The following is a 20775-nucleotide window of genomic DNA, read 5'->3' on the forward strand; positions in this document are numbered from 1 at the left end:
TTCCGGCGGGAAAGCCGTCCGCACCGTCCTCCTCCCCGCGGGCCGGACCCCACGTTCCTCCATCACCACCGGTGCCTGCAGCCTGGCCCATGTGGCTCAGTGGTTGAGCATCAGCCTGCGGACTGAAGGGTCCTCGTTCGATTCCCTGTCAGGGCACAGGCCTGGGTTGTGGGCTCCATCCCCAGTGGAGGGCGTGCGGGAGGCAGCTGATCAATGATTCTCATCATGGATGTCTCTCTCTCTCCCTCTCCCTTCCTCTCTGAAGTCAATAAAAGTCCATTTTAAAAGGGAAGACACAGAGGCGCCCACAGCCCCAGGGGCCCACACCTGCTCTGCCTCCCTCCCCCGAGGAGAGCTCATAGGGTAAAGCTGTGTATTTCCTGTGCAGATACGGACAGCGAGGGCCCGACAGGCAGGGCAGGGTCTGGGATGGAACCTGGGTCTGTGCCTGGCCGGCCTCCTCTGGGCGTGGGCCGGTAGGTCCCTGCAGGAGGAGGGTGATGGACAGGAGTCGGGGGTGTGTGTGGAAGGTGGAAGGGACTTGGGTGGCACCGGGGAGTGGCAGGGGCAGTGGGTGCCAGGGCCCTGGGCCAGCCCTCACCAGCCTCCGCTCCTCCGCACACAGCTGTCTGAAGGACATCTTCTGCCCCCCCCCGCAGGCTGACACCTGCCCCTCCCCGCCTCGCCCCTGCAGGGAGGCAGCCCGGGGCGGCTCTCCCGCTCACAGGGGCTCGGCTCTCACCAGCGCCCCCCAGACTTGCCCCAGGAGCCCCCAAGACAGTGCCTCGGCCCCTCCCTCTGCACGAGGGCCTCCTGGCGATCAGGTTGAGTTCAGGGTGATGCCTCTTCTCACTGAGCACCTGCCGCCCTGCCCAGGTGGTGCCTGGCACAGGTGATGGGCTCCCAGAGCTGAGCAAGGAGGGCTCCCCATCCCTGTTCCTAGCCCCCCTCCCTGCTCCCAGCCCCTTACCCCTCCCCGCTGCCCCTGCTCCCTGTCCCCTGCCCCCCACCCCCTTCCCGCTCCCAGGCCCCCGCCCCCACTCCCGGCTCGGCCACTTCGCCCCGCACTCGGCCCGCTGGCCAGGGACTCGGAGGCGCACGGAGCCGCGCGGGGCCACCTCGGGCGTCGCCCCCTCCCCGCCTTCCCGGTGCGGTCCTGGCTGAGCAGGTGGGGATGGAGGGATGCGGGGGGAGGATTCCATTGGGTGCCTGGGAGCAGGAGCCGCTTCCCGCCCGGAGATCCATCCCTCCCCTCGGTGGGCATGGAATTTGGGGGCGCAGCCCGCCCCGGCGCCCTGGAGCCTGGCGGCCCGTCCGGGGTGGGGTGGGGCGGGGCGGGGCGGGCAGGGGCGCCAGCACGCGGAGAGTGGTCCCGGGTCCGAGCTTCGCAGGCCAGACGCGGGGCCCAGACCGGCCGGTGCGGGTGCGGGTGCGGGGCTGAGGGCGCCCGAGGGTGAAGCGGTCCGGGGCGCCCCCGCCATCCGGGCGCAGCGCCCCCCACCGCGGGCCCGGGCGATGCGGGGCCGGTGCGGGCGGGGGCGCGGGGGGCGGGTCGGGGCTGCGCGGGGCGAGGCGGGCACAGGGAGAGCGGCGGCGGCGGCAGGTACGGCCGGAGCCGCGTCCCCGTCCCTGTCCCGCCCTGAGCCCGGAGCCCCGCGCCCGCGGCCACCAAGTTTGCGCGCGGGGCCCACGGTGCGGCAGGGGAGGAGCCGCGGGGCCCGGGGCAGGCGGAGGGTCCCGCCGCCCGCACCCGGCACCCAGCGCCCCCCGCCCCCCGCGCCCCCCGCGCCCCGCGCCTCCCGCGCCCCGCGCCCTGCGCGCCCGAACGGTCTCTCTGTCCCGCGCGGCGGGCGGGGCGGGCTCCCGGCAGGTGGAGCGGGACTGCGCAGCCCAGAGTTTGGGGCGCAGCCGGCCGGGCCGGGACCGGGCGGCCGGGGGGCGGCGCTGTGCGCGGGGCCGGGGCGCGGGCCGGGCGCGGTGGGAGCGGGGAAATGGGGAACAAAGCGAGTGGAGGGAGCAACTCCAGGAAGTCCTGCTGACCGGCCCCGGGAAAGGCGCTCTGACTGCGGCCGCTCCTCCGCCCGCCCGCCCGCCCGGCCCTGAGCGCAGCCCCGGCCCGTCCGAGGGCCCGGCCCCCCAGCGCGGCTCTGACCCGGCCCGGCCCCCCAGCGCGGCCGGCGGGAGCGCGGCGCCTGGAGCCGGGCGCGGAGTCCCCGCTGCGCTCCGCCGAGGACCGGCCTTGGCTCCGGGCTGAGCCGCGGAGCCCACGTGAGTGCTGTCCGGGTTCTAACGGGTGAGTGCTGTCCGGGTTCTAAGGGTGCCGCGGGGAGAGGGGCGGAAAGGCAGGAGGAGGACCGGAGCCCAGGCTCCGGGCGGCAGGGAGCGCAGGTGCCGCCGGCAGGGACTGCTGGGCGCCCGCCACCGGGACCAGCTCCTCCAGCGCCACCGGGACCAGCTCCTCCAGCGTCTGAGCCTCTCACCGACCAGAGCCGACAGGGTGAGCCCGGCCTCTGTGAGGTCCTTTCCTGGGAGGCGGCGGGGTTTTCTTGTTTTGGGTGAGATTTGCTTTTACTGCACAGCTCACCGCCCGCTCTGCTCCCTGCGGAGGAGCGTTCGGGTCCCGGTTTGGAGAGTTGGTGGCTCTCCCTGACTGCCATCTGGGCTCGGGCTCACCGGTGCCCTGCTGCTGGATTCTAAACGTTTCCAAAGTGTGTGGGGACGGGTGCTCCCTGGGGATCTCGGAAGGCGCGAGGCTGTTTGTTTTTCCGCTCTGGGGGCAGAGGGTGGCGGCGGGGATCTCCGAGGGTCTGGCCAGGCCTCCCTCTGGGGGCGGTGAGCCCGCAGGGGCATGCTCAGGCCCCCTCTCACTCCCCACGGGGTCCTTCAGCGCCTCTGAACGTGGAGAGACAAACTGCTGTTGAATAAACATGTCCTCACTCCCGAGATCAACTTCTGTTCAAAGAGAAAGGAAGGAGGGAAAGTGAAGATGTCTGAATGCAGGCTGTTGGGGCAGGTGGGCACTCAGAGGTGGTGAGGGGGGCCGCGCTGAGAGGAGACGGAGACAGAGCTGCCGGGTGGTCGGAGCCTCTGGAATTTATTCTTTGTTTCCCGGCGTTTGTAGGAGGAGGGTCCTAGGACCGACCTCCCCGGGGGATCTGGGAAGGAGCCCTGTGAACATTATTTATGTCCGGCGTGTCAGGCTGTTTCCGTGACACAGCAGATGACTGCGTTTGTGGCTTACGATTGAGACGGTGGCGATGTGAGCCTTGGACCCGCGGACGGCGTTACAGGAATACCGTGTGCAGGAGAGGAACAGTGGTGCGGGTGGCGAGGGTCTGTGCTCTGGGTCTGATAGCACACACTGATTTCAAAATCGGCCACAAGCGCCCACGGTTACCCCTCGTTTGACATGAAAACAAACCCGCATGTGCTGCCGGGCCCACAGGCCCAGAGCCGGCGGTGAGTGCTCAGCGCCTGTGCTCTTCCCGTTTTGAGCTGCGAGGCTGGGAGGCGGGAGCTGCAGACGCCGCCATGCGGCTGTGAGTCCCGGCGTCCGTGCTCCACCTGAACGCTGCCCCCCCCCTTCCCAGGCCCGTGGCGGCCAGAGCCCCCCCCCATTCCCGGGCGGTGCTGGGGCCGCTGAGCCCCCTCGCCTGGCTGGAGACAGAGTTGGGGACGGGCTCTCTGGTGGGGGCTCCGACCCACGTGGCTTGGAGTTGTCGGTGCGCGTTTGGCGGTGTGGTCTCGGCTGGTCCCCGCAGTGATGCATTAGGAAATGTGAGAGCCCCTGGACCTCCTGCCCACGGCCGCCACAGCGCCCACCCACGGACACGGCTGTCTGTCTGTTCACCGCTCTGTGGCACGAGTGGATCCGAACTTACACACACGCATGCACACACCCGTACACACACACGCACACGCAGGCGCATGCCGAGGGCGGCCTGGGGCAGGGGGTGTCAGCCTCCGGTGAACTTTGCTGGCTTTGGCCGTTGTCTGAGGCGGTGGGTTTGCACGTATGACGGTCCATGTGGGCCCCGGTGCCGGAGCAGCGGCCCGGTGTGGCGGCGTGCTCGGTGAGCGCGGCCCGGAGTCCGCCGGACGCCGGGGGAGGCGCTGGGCTCCTCGGTCTGGGCCAGTGACACAAGCGCCGGTTGTGCAGCCGGATCCGCAGGCCGGGTTCCGCTCAGACGGACAGGCCTGGTTTCCTGTTTCCTGCGACGTGGTGTTCCCCCCCCCCCCCCCCCGCCTCCCTTCTCACCCCCCTCTGCCCTGAGCCCTGCTCCCTGCCCTTTGCATCAGCCCAGACGTGTGTGATGTCCCCGAGACCAGTGGCCACCGCACAGGCCCAGACCCGCTGGCCACCGCCCTGGAGCCAGGAGGTCCTGCCGGCTCCCGCGGCTCCCGTGCCAGCTGCAGGCTGAGCCAGGCGCCGGGTCAGCACCGTGCTCCCCGCGGAGCCAGCCTCGGCCAGGAGGGAACGGGGACTGGGCAGCCCAGCCATTGGTGATGTCAGCTGTGGGCTCCTGCACCCCTCTTCTCCATGGCCACCCCGTGCTCCCGCTGTGTGTGCGGGGAGACTCCCCGAGCACCTCCTCCCGGAGCGGGCTCTTTCTCGCGCCGTGGCTTCAGGAGCGGCGTGGGGTGTGGGTGTGCGGTGACGGCCAGACACGATTGGTCAGATCCTGTGGCACAGGAGGAGCGAGGGCGGGGGGCTGGGCAGACGGCACCGAGGGGAGAGGAGGCCTGGCCGCCTGTGGTGGTCCTTGTCCCTGTCCCTGTCCTCCCGTCCCCTCCCCTCCCCTGCCCTGTCCTCCCCTCCCCTGCCCTCCCCTCCCCTCCCCTCCCCTGCGCTGCCCTCCCCTCCCCTCCCCTCCGCTACCCTCCCCTGCCCTGCTGAGGGCCTGAAGGGGAGCCAGGAGCCCGTCCAGGGCCTCCTGTCCGCTCACATTTTCCTGTGACGAGTGGGCGGAGGCCCTGGCCCACGCGGTGGGAGACGGGCGGGCGGGCTCCGGGGCAGGGCAGGCCTCGCGCCCCCCTTCCCGCCTCCTGCCCTTGGGGAGCACGGCTCAGGGCCCGCCCCCACCTGCCCTGAGCGCGCCATCTCGGCGCTGGATCAGGAAGCGCTCCTTCCCTCTTCCCTCCTTCTTTGCATATTGGCCCCCGGTCCTCCTTCCTCTCCGCCCCCGGGATGTGAGGGCGCAGACAGGAGCGGCCGCCGAGGGCACAGGGCTCCGGGCCCAGCGCAGGGACCCGTCCACGCCGGGACGCCCGTGGGAGGCGTGGGCTCATTGGTGAGTGCCCCCCCCCCCGGGCAGTCTGCTGGGCTCCGGGATGGAGGCCCATGTCTCCCCCAGCGCCCGCCGCCCCTCAGCCTCGGTCGCGTGATGGAGAGGGTCCCTAAGACCCTGCTCCCTGGCCTTGGGGTCCCGGGGCCCCTCCCGGTGGGGGCCGCTGTCCAGGGACGGGCAGGAGAGGGCGGTCCGTGGGAAAACAGCCCTCACTGCGCAGGGCGCCCGCCCGCCCGCCCGCCCGCCCGCGGCGGCCCACGGCAATCTGAGTCTTCCTGCCATGTGGCGCCGCGTCCGCCCGCGTCCGGCCTCCTGACAGGCAGATGGCGGTGCGCAGGGCCGGTGTGAGGTGCGGGGGGCCGTGGAGGGGCCCCAACTTCACCCTCAGCCCCCCCACCACCTGCTTCCTCTCACGTAGGGTTTTGCAGAGACGCTTAAACGGACTGAGATGCTAGAGCACTTGTCAGTGGCCACAGACGCACTGAAACAGGTGTCCGCACTCCGTCTCAGACCGCGGCCCACACCGCACACAGGGCAGCTCTGCCCGCTGGAAACCGTCACCGTGGACGGCCGGCGGACGGAGTCCGTCTGGTGCGCGTTCGCCGGCCGGGGGCACGTGTCTGGAGCACACAGGCAGCCTGGGTGGGGGCCCGCCCGTGGCTGGCGGGAAGGTTCAGTCAGAGTCCTGGGCGGAGGGGGAGGGAGGGTGTGTCTGAGGTCTCCCAGGCCGGAGGGTCCTCCCCGCCGCCCTGGAGCCAGAGCCCGTCCCCCGCCCCACCCCGCCCCCGCGGACAGTGACGTGACGGCCTGCTCCGGGCGGGCGCTGCGGGGGAGGGCCCCGAGAGGCTGCCTGGAGGCTGGAGCTGAGGCCCAGGCCCCTTAGCCTGTCACACCCTGGCCGCGGCCGGGGCTGCGGGCCCAGCGCTCTGCTGCGGTTTCCTGCTTCTGCCCGGGTCCACGTTTCCCCGGACGTAAAGCATTTTCAGATTAATGTAGAGCAGACAGAGCTTTGGTTAAAAAGAAAAAAGTAACTTCTAAAAAGGAAAAGGTGAGATGCTGCAGGTGAGTAGTTTAAGCGCCCAAAGGGCGGCGGGGAGCCTGGCGGAGCCGAGCGGAGCCGCCCGCCCTGCAGGGCCCCTTTCGGTTTAAATGAGGCGCCAGCCAGCGGAGGAGGAAGTCGCAGCCCCTCGGAGGTTCTGGGTGCCCCTCCCCGGGGGGCGGGGGCCCGCTGGAGGTGGTGGCCTCAGGCAGGCTCCGAGCAGCGGGGGCGGGAGCCCAGCGGCACCGCGTGGGCCTGCCCCTGGGGCTGGGCGGCCACCTCGGCGCCTTGGGGTTTGGGCTAGTGTGGAGCTCTCTCCACGGAATGAGGTGGCACCCGACGACTGTCCCGCTCATTGACCCGATCACAGCCAGCCAGCACCCGGGCCCTCTCCTGCCACTGCCAGGCGCCTCCCCCACAGCAGTGCTAGCTGCCCAGTGACACACTGTAGCCATCAGTGACACGCTGTGGCCGTTGGTGATCCACTGCGGCCATCGGTGATACATGTGTGGCCATCGGTGATCCACTGTGGCCATCGGTGATCCACTGTGGCCATCGGTGATCCACTGCGGCCATCGGTGATACATGTGTGGCCATCGGTGATCCACTGTGGCCATCGGTGATCCACTGTGGCCATCGGTGATCCACTGCGGCCATCGGTGATACATGTGTGGCCATCGGTGATCCACTGTGGCCATCGGTGATCCACTGTGGCCATCGGTGATACATGTGTGGCCATCGGTGATCCACTGTGGCCATCGGTGATCCACTGCGGCCATCGGTGATCCACTGTGGCCATCGGTGATCCACTGTGGCCATCGGTGATACATGTGTGGCCATCGGTGACACGCCGTGGCCGTCGGTGAGACACTCCATTGACTGCCTCGTCCCTCTCTCCCCTCCGGCCTCCGCCGAGGACTTGGCAGCTGAGCCTTTGAAGTTGGGGCAGTGAGGTTCGAGGCGGAAGTGCCGGAGCTACTGAGAGCCGGAGCAGGCCGGCGGGGTCTGCGTTTGGGGTCTCCCAGTGCGAACAGGGCTGGCTTCTCCGGCTTTTATGACCAGACGCCTGCTTACCTGGTGGAGCTGGTCGCTGTGGGTTCTCGTAGAGAATCCCGCCCGCCCGGCTCCCCGCGGCTTCCCGGCGAGGAGGCGTCAGAGGGTCAGGCAGGCCCCCCCCCCCCCCGGGCTCCGCGTTGGAGGTGGGCGGGCGGAGGAAAAGCAGGTGCGGGGTCACCGCACCCCGAGGTGCTTCCCCGGCGCCCATTTCTGTGCCTGAGAAGCAGGAAGCAGAGACTTTCCCAAACGGGCTGCGGGCTCCCGAGGCAAAGAGGGTCCCAGCGAGCGGACGCGCCTGCCTGGGGGGCACAGCTGACGGCCGGTGGCCTGGTCCCCGCCTGTCACAGCAGACGGGGGGGGGGGGAGGGGGGCGCGGGGCGGGAGGGGCTCCCGCTGCCTCTCGGTGGCGATGCTGTGAGACGGGGTCGGGGGTCGCAGTCGCTGGCCGTGCCCCAGCTCCGGGACGGGGAGAGGCGGACGGAATGTGTCTGCGCTTTGAGGTTCACTGAAGTGACGGGGCGCCAGCAGCCGCTCCCCCTGAGGGGGCTGCTGAGGGAGGGGCCCGGCGAGGACGAGGGCCAGGTGCGGGGACGGCCCAGCGAGTGGATTGTGAGGCTGGTGCTGCGTGGACAGACTCAGGAGGAGGCGTGTGAGAGCCGGGGCGCGGGAGGCCCCACAGGGCGGCGCACAGGACAGGGCAGACACGGGAGAGACACAGAGGGACACGGGATGGGCAGACACGGGAGGGACACAGAGGGACACGGGATGGGCAGACACGGGAGGGACATGGGACACGGGATGGGTGGACACAGGAGGGAGACGGGATGGGCAGACATGGAATGGACATGGGGCATGGGCTGGGCGGATGTGGGAGGGACACTGGACAGGCAGATGGGGTTTGCGACACTGGAGCCTCCTGGCCCGTAGCTCCCAGCTACACCCCTGTCCCCCTGCTGTCAGCCTGTGTCCAGCCCCTCCCCCCGTTCAGTGGCCCCGCCCACTGTCTCTGTGTCCTTGGAGGCAGGCGCTCCACGCCGGCAGGTCAGAGCCCGTGGTCCTCCGGCTCCTGTGTGGCTCCCGCTGGGAGGTCTCAGAGGTGCAGCTTATGGCTGGCCCTCCTGCCCCCCCAGCCCCGCCCTCCGGCCTGGAACAGATGAGCCCGGCATTGCCCGTCGGCGCTCCTCTGCCCTCGGATGCAGGTGCACGGAGAACCACGGAGGCGTCTGTGGCTCCGTTCGGGGCGCGCGGGGCGGGGGGGCGGGGGGCACGCCGGAGTCCCTGCCGCCCGTGGGACTTGGGCAGCCGCCGGTGGGACAGTGTGAGCATGGTGGATGGACAGGCGGCTCGTGTTTGAAAGATGAAAAGGATCGAAAGTGAACCTCGGGCAGGAAGTCTGTGCCCCCCCCCCCCGCCGCCAGGCGCCAGGAGCACCCGGGAGGTCCCCGACGCCCCGAGGCCGCGCGCGGCTGCCTCTCGGCGGAGACGCGTCTCTCGCGGGGACAGGACGGACCCCGAGGGTGAAATCTCGTCGGAAACCGAAAGGGCGGGAGGACGGTGACCCGCGCCCCGTGCCCCAGGCCGCCCCCTCGAGGCCGTGCGCTGTGGGCCGCGTCCCGCTGTCCTCAGAGCAGGTGCTGCCGGAGGACCAGTGACCAGGATGGAAACAAACCGGGGGGGGGGGGGGGGGGGGCGGTCATGGCAGGTCTTCAAAGAGCGGGCGTGCTTCCGAGTGAAATCGGGGTGATGGCGCCGGGCGATGGGGTCCCGGCCACAGGGACAGTGGACTGAGACGGTGTCACCATCGCCCGGTCATGGGTTCGAATCTCACTCTGTGGTCTCCACGGCGTGTGCCTGCGGCTGGCCCCTGCTCTCTCAGCCTCGGGTTCTCTGTGGAATGGGATGACGATATGGGCTGTAGGTGAGAACAGGCCTGGCTAAGGTTAAAACGCCCTCAGCACATGGGCCTGTGTGGGGGACCCGGTCTGTGTGCGGGACCGGGCCTGTGTGGGGGACCCGGCCTGGCGCTCAGAGGGAAGCCATGTCCGGCCGGCCTCGGGGTTTCCTGGGCCCGGGCCCCGCGTAGGCATTTCAGTGAAGCACGGACACGGCGCCTGTTCCTTCCACGTGTGTCTGGCACATGTGCGTCCCTAACGGTGCTGGGAAGTGTTCCTGGGCAGACTCCCTGGCCTGTGTCAGGGAGGGCACGCGTTCGTATGCATGCACATATGTGTGTGTGAATATGTGTGTATGTGTGCATGTGTGTGTGTGTGTGTAAATATGTGTGCGCATGTGTATATGTGTATGTGTGCATGTCATTTTTGTCTTTCTCGCTGAGGCATAGTTGACACGTGGCACTGTACCGGTTTCAGGCATACGCTGTAATGACGGGAGTGATATGTGGTACAAAGTGACCGCGTGGTTGGTGGACACCTGTCGCCACACAAGCTGCAGGGCCCGCGCCTCCCCGAGGCGCCTGCGGTCACCGTGGCCCGTGCCGTGCCCTCCAGGTGCTGCCCGGCCTGCCCGGCGTGTGTTGGGGAGGAGACGGGAGCTGTGAGCGGAGCCAGGTTGCCGGTGGAGCTGCACTCGGTGGCGGGCCACGGTGGGGCCCTCAGTGGCGGGCCGTGGCGGTGGACTCAGCCTGCAGCCGAGTGGACGGGGCGGAGAGGCGGGAGCTGTGGGTTCCAATGGCCTCGCGTGCTTCTGACTCCCCTGAGCCGGACGCCCTCTCAGAGCCACGGCGGAGCCAGAGCTCCAGGGCCAATCCTAGGACGGACGGGCGCTCCTCCTGAGACAGGACGGCCGGGCGCTGCGAGGTCCGAGGCCCGCCCCCTCAGACCGCCCACTCCTCCCGGACACAGCCCTGCCCAGGCTCCCGGGCTGCCCCAGGGACAGCCAGTTCCCGCCCTCGTGGGTGTGGGAGGAAGAAGACAGCCAAGGTCAGGAGGTGTTTCCAAAAGCTCATTGTCCCCAAGAGAGAGAGACACAGAGACAGAGAGACAAAGAGACAGAGAGACGGGGAGACACAGAGACAGAGAGACAGAGGGAGAGACAGGGACAGAGAGGGAGAGAGGGAGACACAGAGACACAGAGGGAGAGACAGGGAGACACGGAGAGGGAGAGACAGAGAGGGAGAGACAGAGACAGATGGAGAGACACAGAGACAGAGGGAGAGAGGGAGAGACACAGAGACAGAGACACAGGGACAGAGAGACAGAGAGGGAGACACACAGAGACAAAGGGGGAGAGGGAGAGACAGGGAGACGCAGAGGGGGAGACAGAGGGAGGGAGTGAGGGAGAGACACAGGGACAGAGAAACAGAGAGGGAGACACAGAGACAGAGACACAGGGACAGAGAGTCAGAGAGGGAGGGAGTGAGGGAGAGACGGGTTGGGGGTGCAGTGAGGCTAGTGCATCTCCTCGGGGACCCCATCCCAGCGCCATCCCGTCTTCACGCCCCTCTGCCTCCGTTTCCCATTTCCACGTGGGACAGACCTGTGCCTTCGGAGTGGGGGGGCGAGTCGCTCAGGCACCTGCTCCCGGCCTGAGTCCTCTGCATCCGAGGCCATCGGTCCCACTGGGGATCGAGCCACAGCCTGGGCCTTTGCCCCGACCAGGAATCGAACCCTGACCTCATGGCTCATACGTCAGTGCTCACCACTGAGCCACACTGGCCAGGCTAGGAGCCTCAGACACCTTGGGATTCCTGGGCCTGGCGCCCTGCTGGCTGTTGGGTGGGCTCTGCCTTTGGCTGCTCTGTCCCCTGGTCCTGGGCCTTCACCCTCTGTGGCCACCAGCCGAGACTGAGCCACATGCAGCCTTGGACACGCATGTCGCCCTGTGACTCCGCCGGGGCCTTCACGCATGGGGAGCCCCTCCTGTCCAGAGAAGCCACGGCCACTCCCGGCCTCATGACCAGGACAGCCTCTGGGCAGAAACCTGTGCCCCACGTGCCCCGTGAGCACACGCCCGGCCTCCGCATGCACGCCCGCCCTCGCTGCAGGGGGCAGGGACCCCTGAGAGACACCCCCCCGCCCCCCGCCACCCCCCGCCTCCCTCTTCCCCCAGCGCCACCCCCCCCCCGCCCCGGCCAGGTCTCTGCTGAACACAGGCCACACAGCTCAGACCCATACATCGGGACCAAAGAGACAGAGGGGCCCCCAGAAAACAGACCCAGCCAGCCCGCGCGGCTCCGCGGTGGAGCGTGGACCTGGGCACCAGGAGGTCAGGGCTCCATCCCGGTCAGGGCACAGGCCCGGGTTTTGGGCTTCGTCCTCAGTGTGAGGCGTGCAGGAGGCAACAGATCCGTGATTCTCCTTCATCATTAATGTTGCTGTCTCACTCCCCCTCTCCCTTCCTCTCTGAGATCAATAAAAAACTAAACAACTAAACTGAATAAAACAAAACAAAACAAAGCAGACCCAGGTTGCTGGGGGAGAGCGGCCTCTTCTGACGGTGCCCGGCCAAGCAGCCGAGCAGCGTGGAGGCCCCTCCGTGGTCCCCCCGAGGCTGAGCCTGCGGGCCGCCCTCTGCCCGCCCGCGGGTGGCTCCTCGGGCCGCTCCTCCGGCCGCTCGCTCGTTTTGAACCCTCCGGGGAGCGCGTCCGTCAGCAAACAGGAAGCCGCCCCTCCGGCTCATCTCGCCGCGGGCGGGCGGGCGGGCGGGAGCGCCGGGAAGGCCTAGGCGGCCGGGCGCGGGACAGAGACGGACGCCTGGCCGGCTGCCGGCGGGAGGCGCATCCATTATTGATGGACGGACGGCGGCCCCCGCGCGCCCGCGTAAATGAGACATTCTTCAGCAAATTGCTTCGTTTTTCTGATTGCGGGCGCCGCGCGTGTCACCACGCCGACTCAAGGTTCATCGATGCGTGCTCAGTAAATTAGAGAGAACATAACTATGGATCAGCCGCCAGGATGGATGCGGGCCCCACAATGACCCGGGGCCATTTAATTTTCTGCTTAATTTTGTTGCAGTCAGTTTGCATTTTGGGTTATTATGCAGCAGGAAATTAACAATAAATAACAAATTTGGTCCTCCTGTGCCGTGATGGTATTTTTATAAATCTCTGTGATGCCGCTTCCTCAGGGTCCCGGCCGGGCCCGGCTGAGGCTCCCCACACATGCCCGGGGAGGAGGGCGCTGTATCCCCGCCGATCGATCGCCGTGCTCCGTCTGACGGGCTGCGTGGCACTGACCCTCCCTCTCTTCCCAGGCGCCCCGAGGACCATGGATGGAGACGAGAGCCAGGACCTGTCCCAGGTTTCAGGTGAGCCCTCGGGGGCCCAGTGGGGGTTCCGGTCATGTCAGGGGCGGCGGGGGGGGCACACAGAAGGGAACGCCATGGGGGAGTTGGTGTCAGTGTTCAATGCCAGCCCTTAGAGGCCGTCCCAGCCGGAGAGGCTGAGCCGAAATCTCCAGTTACCGTCAGCTCTGCCCGAAGCCTGGGGCAGCCGGGAGGGACTTCCTACACGTGGGTCCCCCCCGGGGGAAGGGGGCGGTGACTGGCTGGTCTTCTCTGGACCCAACACCTGCCAAGGCCCTTGTTTAACAGTGAGAGAAGGGGACGGACAGGAGGAGAGAGAGAGAGAGAGAGAGAGAGAGAGAGAGAGAGAGAGAAGCAGTTGGGGAAAGTTTAGAATCTCTAAGTGTGGAAGCAACATTGCTTGCCTTCCCCATATGTTTGTTTATTTTTATATCTGTTTTTGTTAATTCACTCGAGGATATTTTTCCATTGATATTTAGAAAAAGTGGAATGAAAGAGAGGGAGGGGAATGGGGGGGAGGGAGAGGGACAGGGAGACGGGAGTGGGGGAGAGGGAGAGGGAGATAGGGAGAAACATCAATGTGAAAGAGACACATTGATTGGCTGCCTTTCACAGCCCCAACCAGGGTCGGGGATGGAGCCTGCAACCAACCCTTGATGGGAATCAAACTCCAGACCCTTTAGTCTGAGGGTCTATCCACTGAGCCACACCAGCTGGGGCCCCTTATGTGTATTCAAGCCGTGTGGGCCGTGGCCCAGGGACAGGAAGTGGAGCCGTGAGGAGTAGGCGGTGAAGCGGGGTGGGTCACAGGCCGCCCAGCCCCTCCCCGTGTGTGGGTGAGGAAACACCCCTGTGCTGTAGGGGTGGGGGGTGGAGGGGCAGCAGATGGGCCTCCAGGGGTTCCATATTCTGTATTTACAGCCCCATCATGTCAGCCCAGGTCGCTGGCCTGCCCCCTGGTTCCCAGGTGTCCCTGAATTCTGCCTCTGGGTCTGAACTGTCCGTGATGGAGACCAGGACCGGGGCGGGCCCTGGCGTGTGCTGAGCCGTGCCCGCCTGGAGACGGACCGGCTACGGGCACAGGGGCCCTCCTCTGTGCGGCTGTGCGGGGCGGGGGGGGGGGGGGGGACAGGGTGTGGACTCGCCCTCGGCTGCAGCGACCCAGCCGAGGGCCAGCTTTCCCAGTGGTGCCGGCCCTGGGGTGCCGCTGGCCCTGGGGTGCCGCTGGGGCGTGAGAACGGTCGGCGAGTGTGGCCTGGTCTCCGTGAACTCAGGGCTCCCCAGGCACGCCCTCACGGTGCTCAGTGCTGACGCTGAGAACCACGGGACGCCCGTGTCCTCCTCAGGCAGCGCGGGGCAGTGAGGGTGGCGGGAACACACCCCGGGGGAGGGCTCAGGCCCTGCGGGCGTGAGTGCGACCTAGGCCCCAGATCCCGCTCTCCGGCTGCCCACACGGCGTGGTCTGTGTCTCACCCAGCTCGGAGGGGAGCACGGCCCGGGCTGCACACGTCTGCTGCATCCGTGGCTGCCGTGGCCCGTGTGCTCAGTGGCCTGAGGCTCCGCATCGCTGTCCCTTCACCCTCACAGCGGCCCCATTTCTCTGGTGAAAGGGCTCCGTGGCCACAGCACCCTAGAGTCCCCCCCCACCAGCCGTGCCTGCCAACCTCCGGCGCCCCGGGGGCCATGCCCTCTGTCCGCCAAAGCCTCCTGGGCTGGCAGGGGCAGGGGGCACTGTCCACACGGTAGAGTCCACGGAAGAGGCTTTGCCCATCTCGAGGGTTTCCATTGAGCCGTGCCCGCGCGGCGTCCAGGTCGCTGAGCGCTCGGCTCCCGCCGCCCGGCGCTTATCCCCGCAGCCGCCCCGCCGACTCGGGCTTTTAGGCAAATCAGGGCCTCTTAGGGCTGAGGCTGGGGAGCGAGGGCAGGCCGAGGACAGCGCGGCTGGGGGCTCTGGGGCCCGGCCCTGGCTGCTTGGAGGCCCGAGCCAAGGACACTTTCTCCTCCGGCTCCCACTGCTCCATGCGGGGGGGGGGGGGGGGGGGTCCTATCCATCAGGCTGGCCACGCCTCACACCGCACCCCACTGTTCGCATTAGTCCCTGGTCCCCCCACGTCGGACACAGGGAACCTGGCGCCGGGAGGTGTCCTCAGCCAGTGCAGTCTGTCTTGTTTTTTAACAGTGGCTACATTTTTTTAAATTTTAAATCCTTTTTTATTTCTCGATGACAGGGATGACACTGTGTATTAGCCTCGGGGTGCAGCCCGCCCCACCGGCAGGGATGACACTGTGTATTAGCCTCGGGGTGCAGCCCGCCCCACCGGCAGGGATGACACTGTGTATTAGCCTCGGGGTGCAGCCCGCCCCACCGGCAGGGATGACACTGTGTATTAGCCTCGGGGTGCAGCCCGCCCCACCGGCAGGGATGACACTGTGTATTAGCCTCGGGGTGCAGCCCGCCCCACCGGCAGGCGCCTGGCGTGAGTGTCCTCCTGGCCCCCACCCGTGGCTGCCGGCACCCCAAACCCCGCACACACCCCTCCACCGGACCATCCGCACAGAGGTCCATTACGTTCTCTTTTATTTTTCTTTGAAATGACTGTTTCTTTTCAAAAGTGTGTTTTTACTCCTGGAAACAAGTTTCAACAAAAGGATATAAAAGGAGAGATGGACAGAAATAAACGTGCGTGGAAATGAGCTTGTGTTGGCTGTGCCACATACCGTGTGTGTGTGTGTGTGTGTGTGTGTGTGTGAGAGAGAGAGAGCGAGAGCGAGAGCGAGAGAGAGAGAGAGAGAGAGAGAGAGAGAGAGAGAGAGAGAGAGAGAAATACCGTGGACATGTACGGCACTCATTAAACACCTACTTCTTTCTCACCTGAACCTGAGAATGTGCCTCGGTTACCCTCCGTCTGCCTGCATTGCCAGCCCCGCACTGTGCCAGTTCAGTGTCTCCCAGACCCACCCCTGCTGTTCCTGGTCCAGGCGTCAGTTGTCCCGTTTTCTAAGATTGCCTGGGACCTTAGTGTTTCACTCAGTGGCTTGGCTCCTCCCGTTGGTTTTTAAATTTTTTTCTTTATTGATTACAGCATTACATATGTGTCCTTATCCCACCCCCATTTCCCCCCAGGTCCCCACTCATGCCCTCACCCCCTGGTGTCTGTGTCTGTTGGTTAGGCTTATGTATATGCATGCATACAAGTCCTTTGGTTGATCTCTCCCCCTAACCCCCACCCTCCCCTGCCTTCTCTCTGAGGTCTGATGGTCTGATCAATGCTTCTTTGTCTCTGGATCTGTTTTTGTTCATCAGTTTATGTAGTTCATTATATTCCATAATGATATCATGTGGTATTTATCTTTCTCTGACTGGCTTATTTCACTTAGCATAGCATAAAGCTCTCCAGGTCCATCCCTGCTGTTGCAAATGGTAAGAACTCCTTTTTTACAGCAGCGTAGTATTCCATTGTGCAGATGGACCACAGTTTTCTAATCCACTCATCTGCTGATGGGCACTTGGGCTGTTTCCAAATCTTAGCTATGGTGAATTGTGCTACTATGAACATAGGGGTGCATATGTCCTTTCTGATTGGTGTTTCTGGTTTCTTGGGATATATTCCTAGGAGTGGGATCATTGTGTCAAATGGGAGTTCCATTTTCAGTTTTTTTAGGTAACCCAATACTGTTCTCCACAGTGGCTGCACCAGTCTGCATTCCCACCAGCAGCGCACGAGTGTTCCTTTTTCTCTGCATCCTCACCAGCACTTGGCGTTTGTTGGTTTGTGATAATAGCCATTCTGACAGGTGCCAGATGGTACCGCATTGTTGTTTTGATTTGCATCTCTCATATGATTAGTGACTTTGAGCAAGTTTTCATATGTCTCTTGGCCTTCCTTCTGTCCTCTTTTGAAAAGTATCTATTTAGGTCCATTGCCCATTTTTTTGATTGGATTGTTTATCTTCCTTTTGTCGAGTTGTATAAGTTCCCTCTAGATGTTGGATATTAAGCCCTTATCGGTGATAAAATTGGAAAATATGTTCTCCCATACATTGGGCTTTCTTGTTGTTTTGTTGATGGTTTCTTCTGCTGTGCAGAAGCCTTTTATTGTGATGTGGTCCCATTTGTTTATTTTCTCTTTAGCTTCCGTTGCCCCAGGAGCTGTGTCGGTGAAGAAATTGCTTCGGCCTCTGTCTGAGGTTTCTCTGCCTGTGAATGCCTCTAGTGTTTTTATGGTTTCCTGTCTTAGGTTTAAGTCCTTTATCCATTTTGGGTTTATTCTTGTGATTGGTGTAAGTTGTTGATTTAGTTTCTTTTTTCTTTTTTTTTTTTTGCATGTATCTGTCCAGTTTTCCCAACACCACTTATTGAAGAGACTGTCTTGACTCCATTGTATGATCTGGCCTCCTTTGTCAAACATTAACGGAGCACAGTGGTTTGGGTCGATTTCTGGGCTGTTCTATTCCATTGAAGATGGATTACATTTTTAAAAAGCCGTCGGGGTTACAGGGACACACACCAGCATGAGTTGGGCGGAGAGGACAGGTCCTCCTGGGGAAGTCCGGGTTCTCCGTGGTGCCCCTGGCTCCAGCCCAGGATCAGAGGGCCATGGAGCATCCCAACGTCCTGCAGGCGGTCACAGGAGAAGCTGGGTGTGACAGGAAGTGTCTCAGCTCCCGCCCCCACAGCCTGAGAACCACAGCTGCTGGGACAGACGCACATGCACACCCCACACTGGCCCGCATCCGGCGATCAGGCCTTTGTTCGACGGGGTCTCCACTCCCAGGCCTGTGGGCCCCAGGGCTCCCCGAGAGAGCGAGTGACCTGGGTCCCTGGTGGCCCAGCCTCCCCCCTGCAGCGCCCCCACGTTAGCCCCTGACGTTCTGTGCAGGATCATTCCCACCAGAGAAGGCGCGGTTCCGCCCGCCCTCCTGCTGGGGCCCCCTCGGTATGACGTAAGAGAGCCCCTGCTGCTCCCCAGGCTCGGTCGCGGCGATGACGCGTCTGTGACGTCACACACCCCACCAGGCCGGGGTATGAGCCAGTGATTTCCATCCGGGTCTCTCAGCCTTTGTTTTCCGGGGAGATTCCCAAAGTGAGCCACCTTTTCCCCTTTGCATTGGCTCCGGACGTGCCCACAGCCTCTCCCTGGCAGGGCCCCCCAGGGACAGAGGCCCGGAGCTCAGGTGGCGCTGGTCCTGGGGAGAGCCCTGCCGCAGCCCCAGCTCCACCGGCAGCCATTGCAATCACCAGGAGGGGCGTGTCCTGGATGTGGGCGTGTCCCATGGAGGCGTGTCCAGTTATGGGCGTGTCCCGTGCGGGCGTGTCCCGATGTGGGGGTGTTTCCGGTGGGCGTGTCCCGGTGTGAGGTGTCTTGGGTGTGAGCCCCCAGCCTCTGAAGGGTCGGAGGAAGCGGACACCGTCAGGGCCCCCCATGCGCCCCGGGCCATCAGCGGTCCCTGCAGCCGCAGGCAGGCCACCCGTCCTCTCTCTGCTCCCCTTCCTGCGGGCTCGGTCCCCCTCCCCTCCCTGAAGGGCTGTGTCTCCGGTGGTTGACCTCCGTGCTGATTGGCGGAGGCGGTTGCCATGGTTCCCGGGCGGGGCGGGGCCGCACCCCTGGGTGAGCCTGGGCCCCCGGCCGGGCTGCCCGCCTCAGCTCCCGGGGCCCCCACCCGTCAGACCGGAGTGCGGACACCCCGCCGCCCTCCCCTCAGGCCGCCCTCCCCTCGGGCCGCCCTCCCCTCAGGCCGCTCCCCCCTCCCCTCGGGCCGCCCCCCCCTCCCCTCACACCGCTCCCCCCTCCCCTCACACCGCTCCCCCCTCCCCTCGGGCCGCTCCCCCCTCCCCTCAGGCCGCCCTCCCCTCGGGCCGCCCTCCCCTCAGGCCGCCCTCCCCTCGGGCCGCCCTCCCCTCACACCGCTCCCCCCTCCCCTCGGGCCGCTCCCCCCTCCCCTCGGGCCGCTCCCCCCTCCCCTCGGGCCGCTCCCCCCTCCCCTCAGGCCGCCCTCCCCTCGGGCCGCCCTCCCCTCAGGCCGCCCTCCCCTCGGGCCGCCCTCCCCTCACACCGCTCCCCCCTCCCCTCACACCGCTCCCCCCTCCCCTCGGGCCGCTCCCCCCTCCCCTCGGGCCGCTCCCCCCTCCCCTCACACCGCTCCCCCCTCCCCTCGGGCCGCCCTCCCCTCTGTCAGCTCCCCGCAGCCCTGCCTCCCGACCTCAGCACGGAGGTCAGGGGATCGCACACCCGCAGCCACCCCAGGGCACCCTGAGGACGCCCGGAGACACCCGCAGCCCAGCGGGCACCGGTGTGAGGAGCCGGGCGGCTGCGCGGGGTCGGCCGGTGCTGGGCCCTGGCCCTGTCGGAGCCGGGTGCCCCTGCCGCCACAGTGCTCTGTGGTGGAAAAGAGCCCTGGCCGGTGCGGCTCAGTGGGTGGAGCGTCGGCCTCGGACCAGGGGTCCCGGGGTCGATCCCAGTCAAGGGCATGTCGCTCGTTGCAGGCTCCTCCCCAGTCCCGGGCCGGGTGGGGTGTGAGCAGAAGGCAGCCATTCAGTGTGTTTCCCCCCGTCTTTCACTCTCTAAAAACCCACGGGAAAGTATCCTCAGGTGAGGACTTAGAAAATCACAGGAACAGAAGCCAGGCTGCTCCAGAGCGGGAGGAGGGTTTGACCCCGCTCCCGCGCCTGCACAGAGGGCGGCTGTGGTCACGGCCCCGGCTCAGCCAGTTTGTTTGTGAAGAACGCGTGTGACCCCGTGTCGTCTACATGTGTAAATGTGCGGGCACGCGCGCGCACACACACACACACACACACCCCAGGGCTGTGCCAGCGGCATCTCAGCAGAGCCGCGGTTCCGTGGCGCCAGGCCGGAGCCGGTGAGGCCCAGCGGGGGCCGCACCAGCGCTCACCCCCCTCTCCACAGGGAAGGAGAGCCCTCCCGTGAGCGACACCCCGGACGACAGCGACGAGCCCATGCCGGTCCCCGAAGACCTGTCCACCACGTCCGGAGGCCAGCAGGGCGCCAAGGGCGACAGGGCAGGTGAGTGGGCGGCGGGGCCCCTCCATCTGCTCCTTCCTGCCTCCGTCCTCCCCACGGCCCCTCAGCCACTCGCCGCGGAGTGCGGTCCTGGGCGGCCCTCTGTCTGACAGACGCTCCGGCCGCTCGGCCGAGACCCCACGGTGGCCACGGGGGCAGCCACGTGGGGGGCACACCGCCAGCCTGTCCCCCGTCCTCCGTGCCCGGCGTGGGGGTGTCGGGGTTTGGGGGTTCGGCTGGGGACAGTCCCCATCCCAGGTGTCAGCGAGAGGCTGCCTCGGCTAGCGCTCAGGGTGGCGGGACAGACCGGCATTTCACGTCTCCCTCCCCGCTGGTCCAGAGGCTACATTCACCGGAAAATGGAAATTACAGCCAGAAAGTACGGTGATAAACAATGCTCGGAGCGCAGAGCAGTGCGTGAGAAGTGAGGGGTGAGGGGTGAGGGGTGAGGGGTGAGCAGAGCAGGGCCCAGGAGCCAGCCCCTGCCCGCCTGCCCCCGGCCTAGAGGCCGTCCTTCCGGTGTGTGTGAGCACAGGCACCCGTGTGCGGAGTGTCATCTCCTCACTGTGCACTGTGCGTGGGGAGCGAGGTGCATGTGTGGAGAGAATAGGAGCTCAGCCAGCATGGCTCAGTGGTTAGAGCATCAGAGGTCTAGGAGGTCCCAGTCCCAGTCAGGGCACAGGCCCGGGTTGGGGGTTCGATCCCCAGTTGGGGACATGCTGGAGGCAGCTGCTCCGTGATTCTCTCTCATCATTGAGGTCTCTCTCTTCCTTTCCCTTCCTTTCTCTCTAAAACCAATTTAAAACCATTTTAAAAAAGAGCAGAGGAGACCGCTGAGGGGCAGGGATTAGGAAGCTAAAGGCCTGGAAGCACCTTGCTCTGCGCAGAGGTGGGGGCAGGGGGAGCGCTGGGGACCGGCAGAGCTGGGGGGAGCGGCATCTCAGAGGGACGGAAGCACCGAGTGGAGCCCCTCCGGCTGGGCTGGGCCTCGGCTTCCTCCTTAAAGTGGCGGCAGCGCTGAGCCCTGATCTCATCAGCAGACCCGTCCCCAGCCCCGCACAGGGTGGGCGAAGGGAGCAGCAAGCTTGGCTGCGGACAGAGTAGCACAGAC

At 65.8% G+C, this 20775-nt stretch overlaps 1 protein-coding gene across 10 annotated transcripts in view; it reads left to right on the forward strand.

Annotated features, from left to right (window-relative positions):
* IKZF1 (IKAROS family zinc finger 1) overlaps nucleotides 1-20775 on the forward strand; it is a 69715-nt gene that overhangs the window by 16063 nt on the left and 32877 nt on the right. For 7 of the 10 annotated variants that reach the window (XM_084897331.1, XM_084897330.1, XM_084897329.1 and 4 more), the window contains 2 exons: nucleotides 12595-12648; nucleotides 19551-19667. In XM_084897331.1, coding sequence (XP_084753457.1) covers nucleotides 12595-12648; nucleotides 19551-19667 — 171 coding nt within the window. Of the gene's footprint in view, nucleotides 1-2164; nucleotides 2294-2388; nucleotides 2498-3763; nucleotides 5292-12594; nucleotides 12649-19550; nucleotides 19668-20775 lie in introns of those variants that run through there. The other 3 variants (XM_084897336.1, XM_084897335.1, XM_084897334.1) reach the window with 3 other exon arrangements.

The sequence above is a fragment of the Pipistrellus hanaki genome, assembly GCF_964339955.1.
Source record: "Pipistrellus hanaki genome assembly, chromosome: 10".
NCBI classification, from domain to species: Eukaryota; Metazoa; Chordata; class Mammalia; order Chiroptera; family Vespertilionidae; genus Pipistrellus; species Pipistrellus hanaki.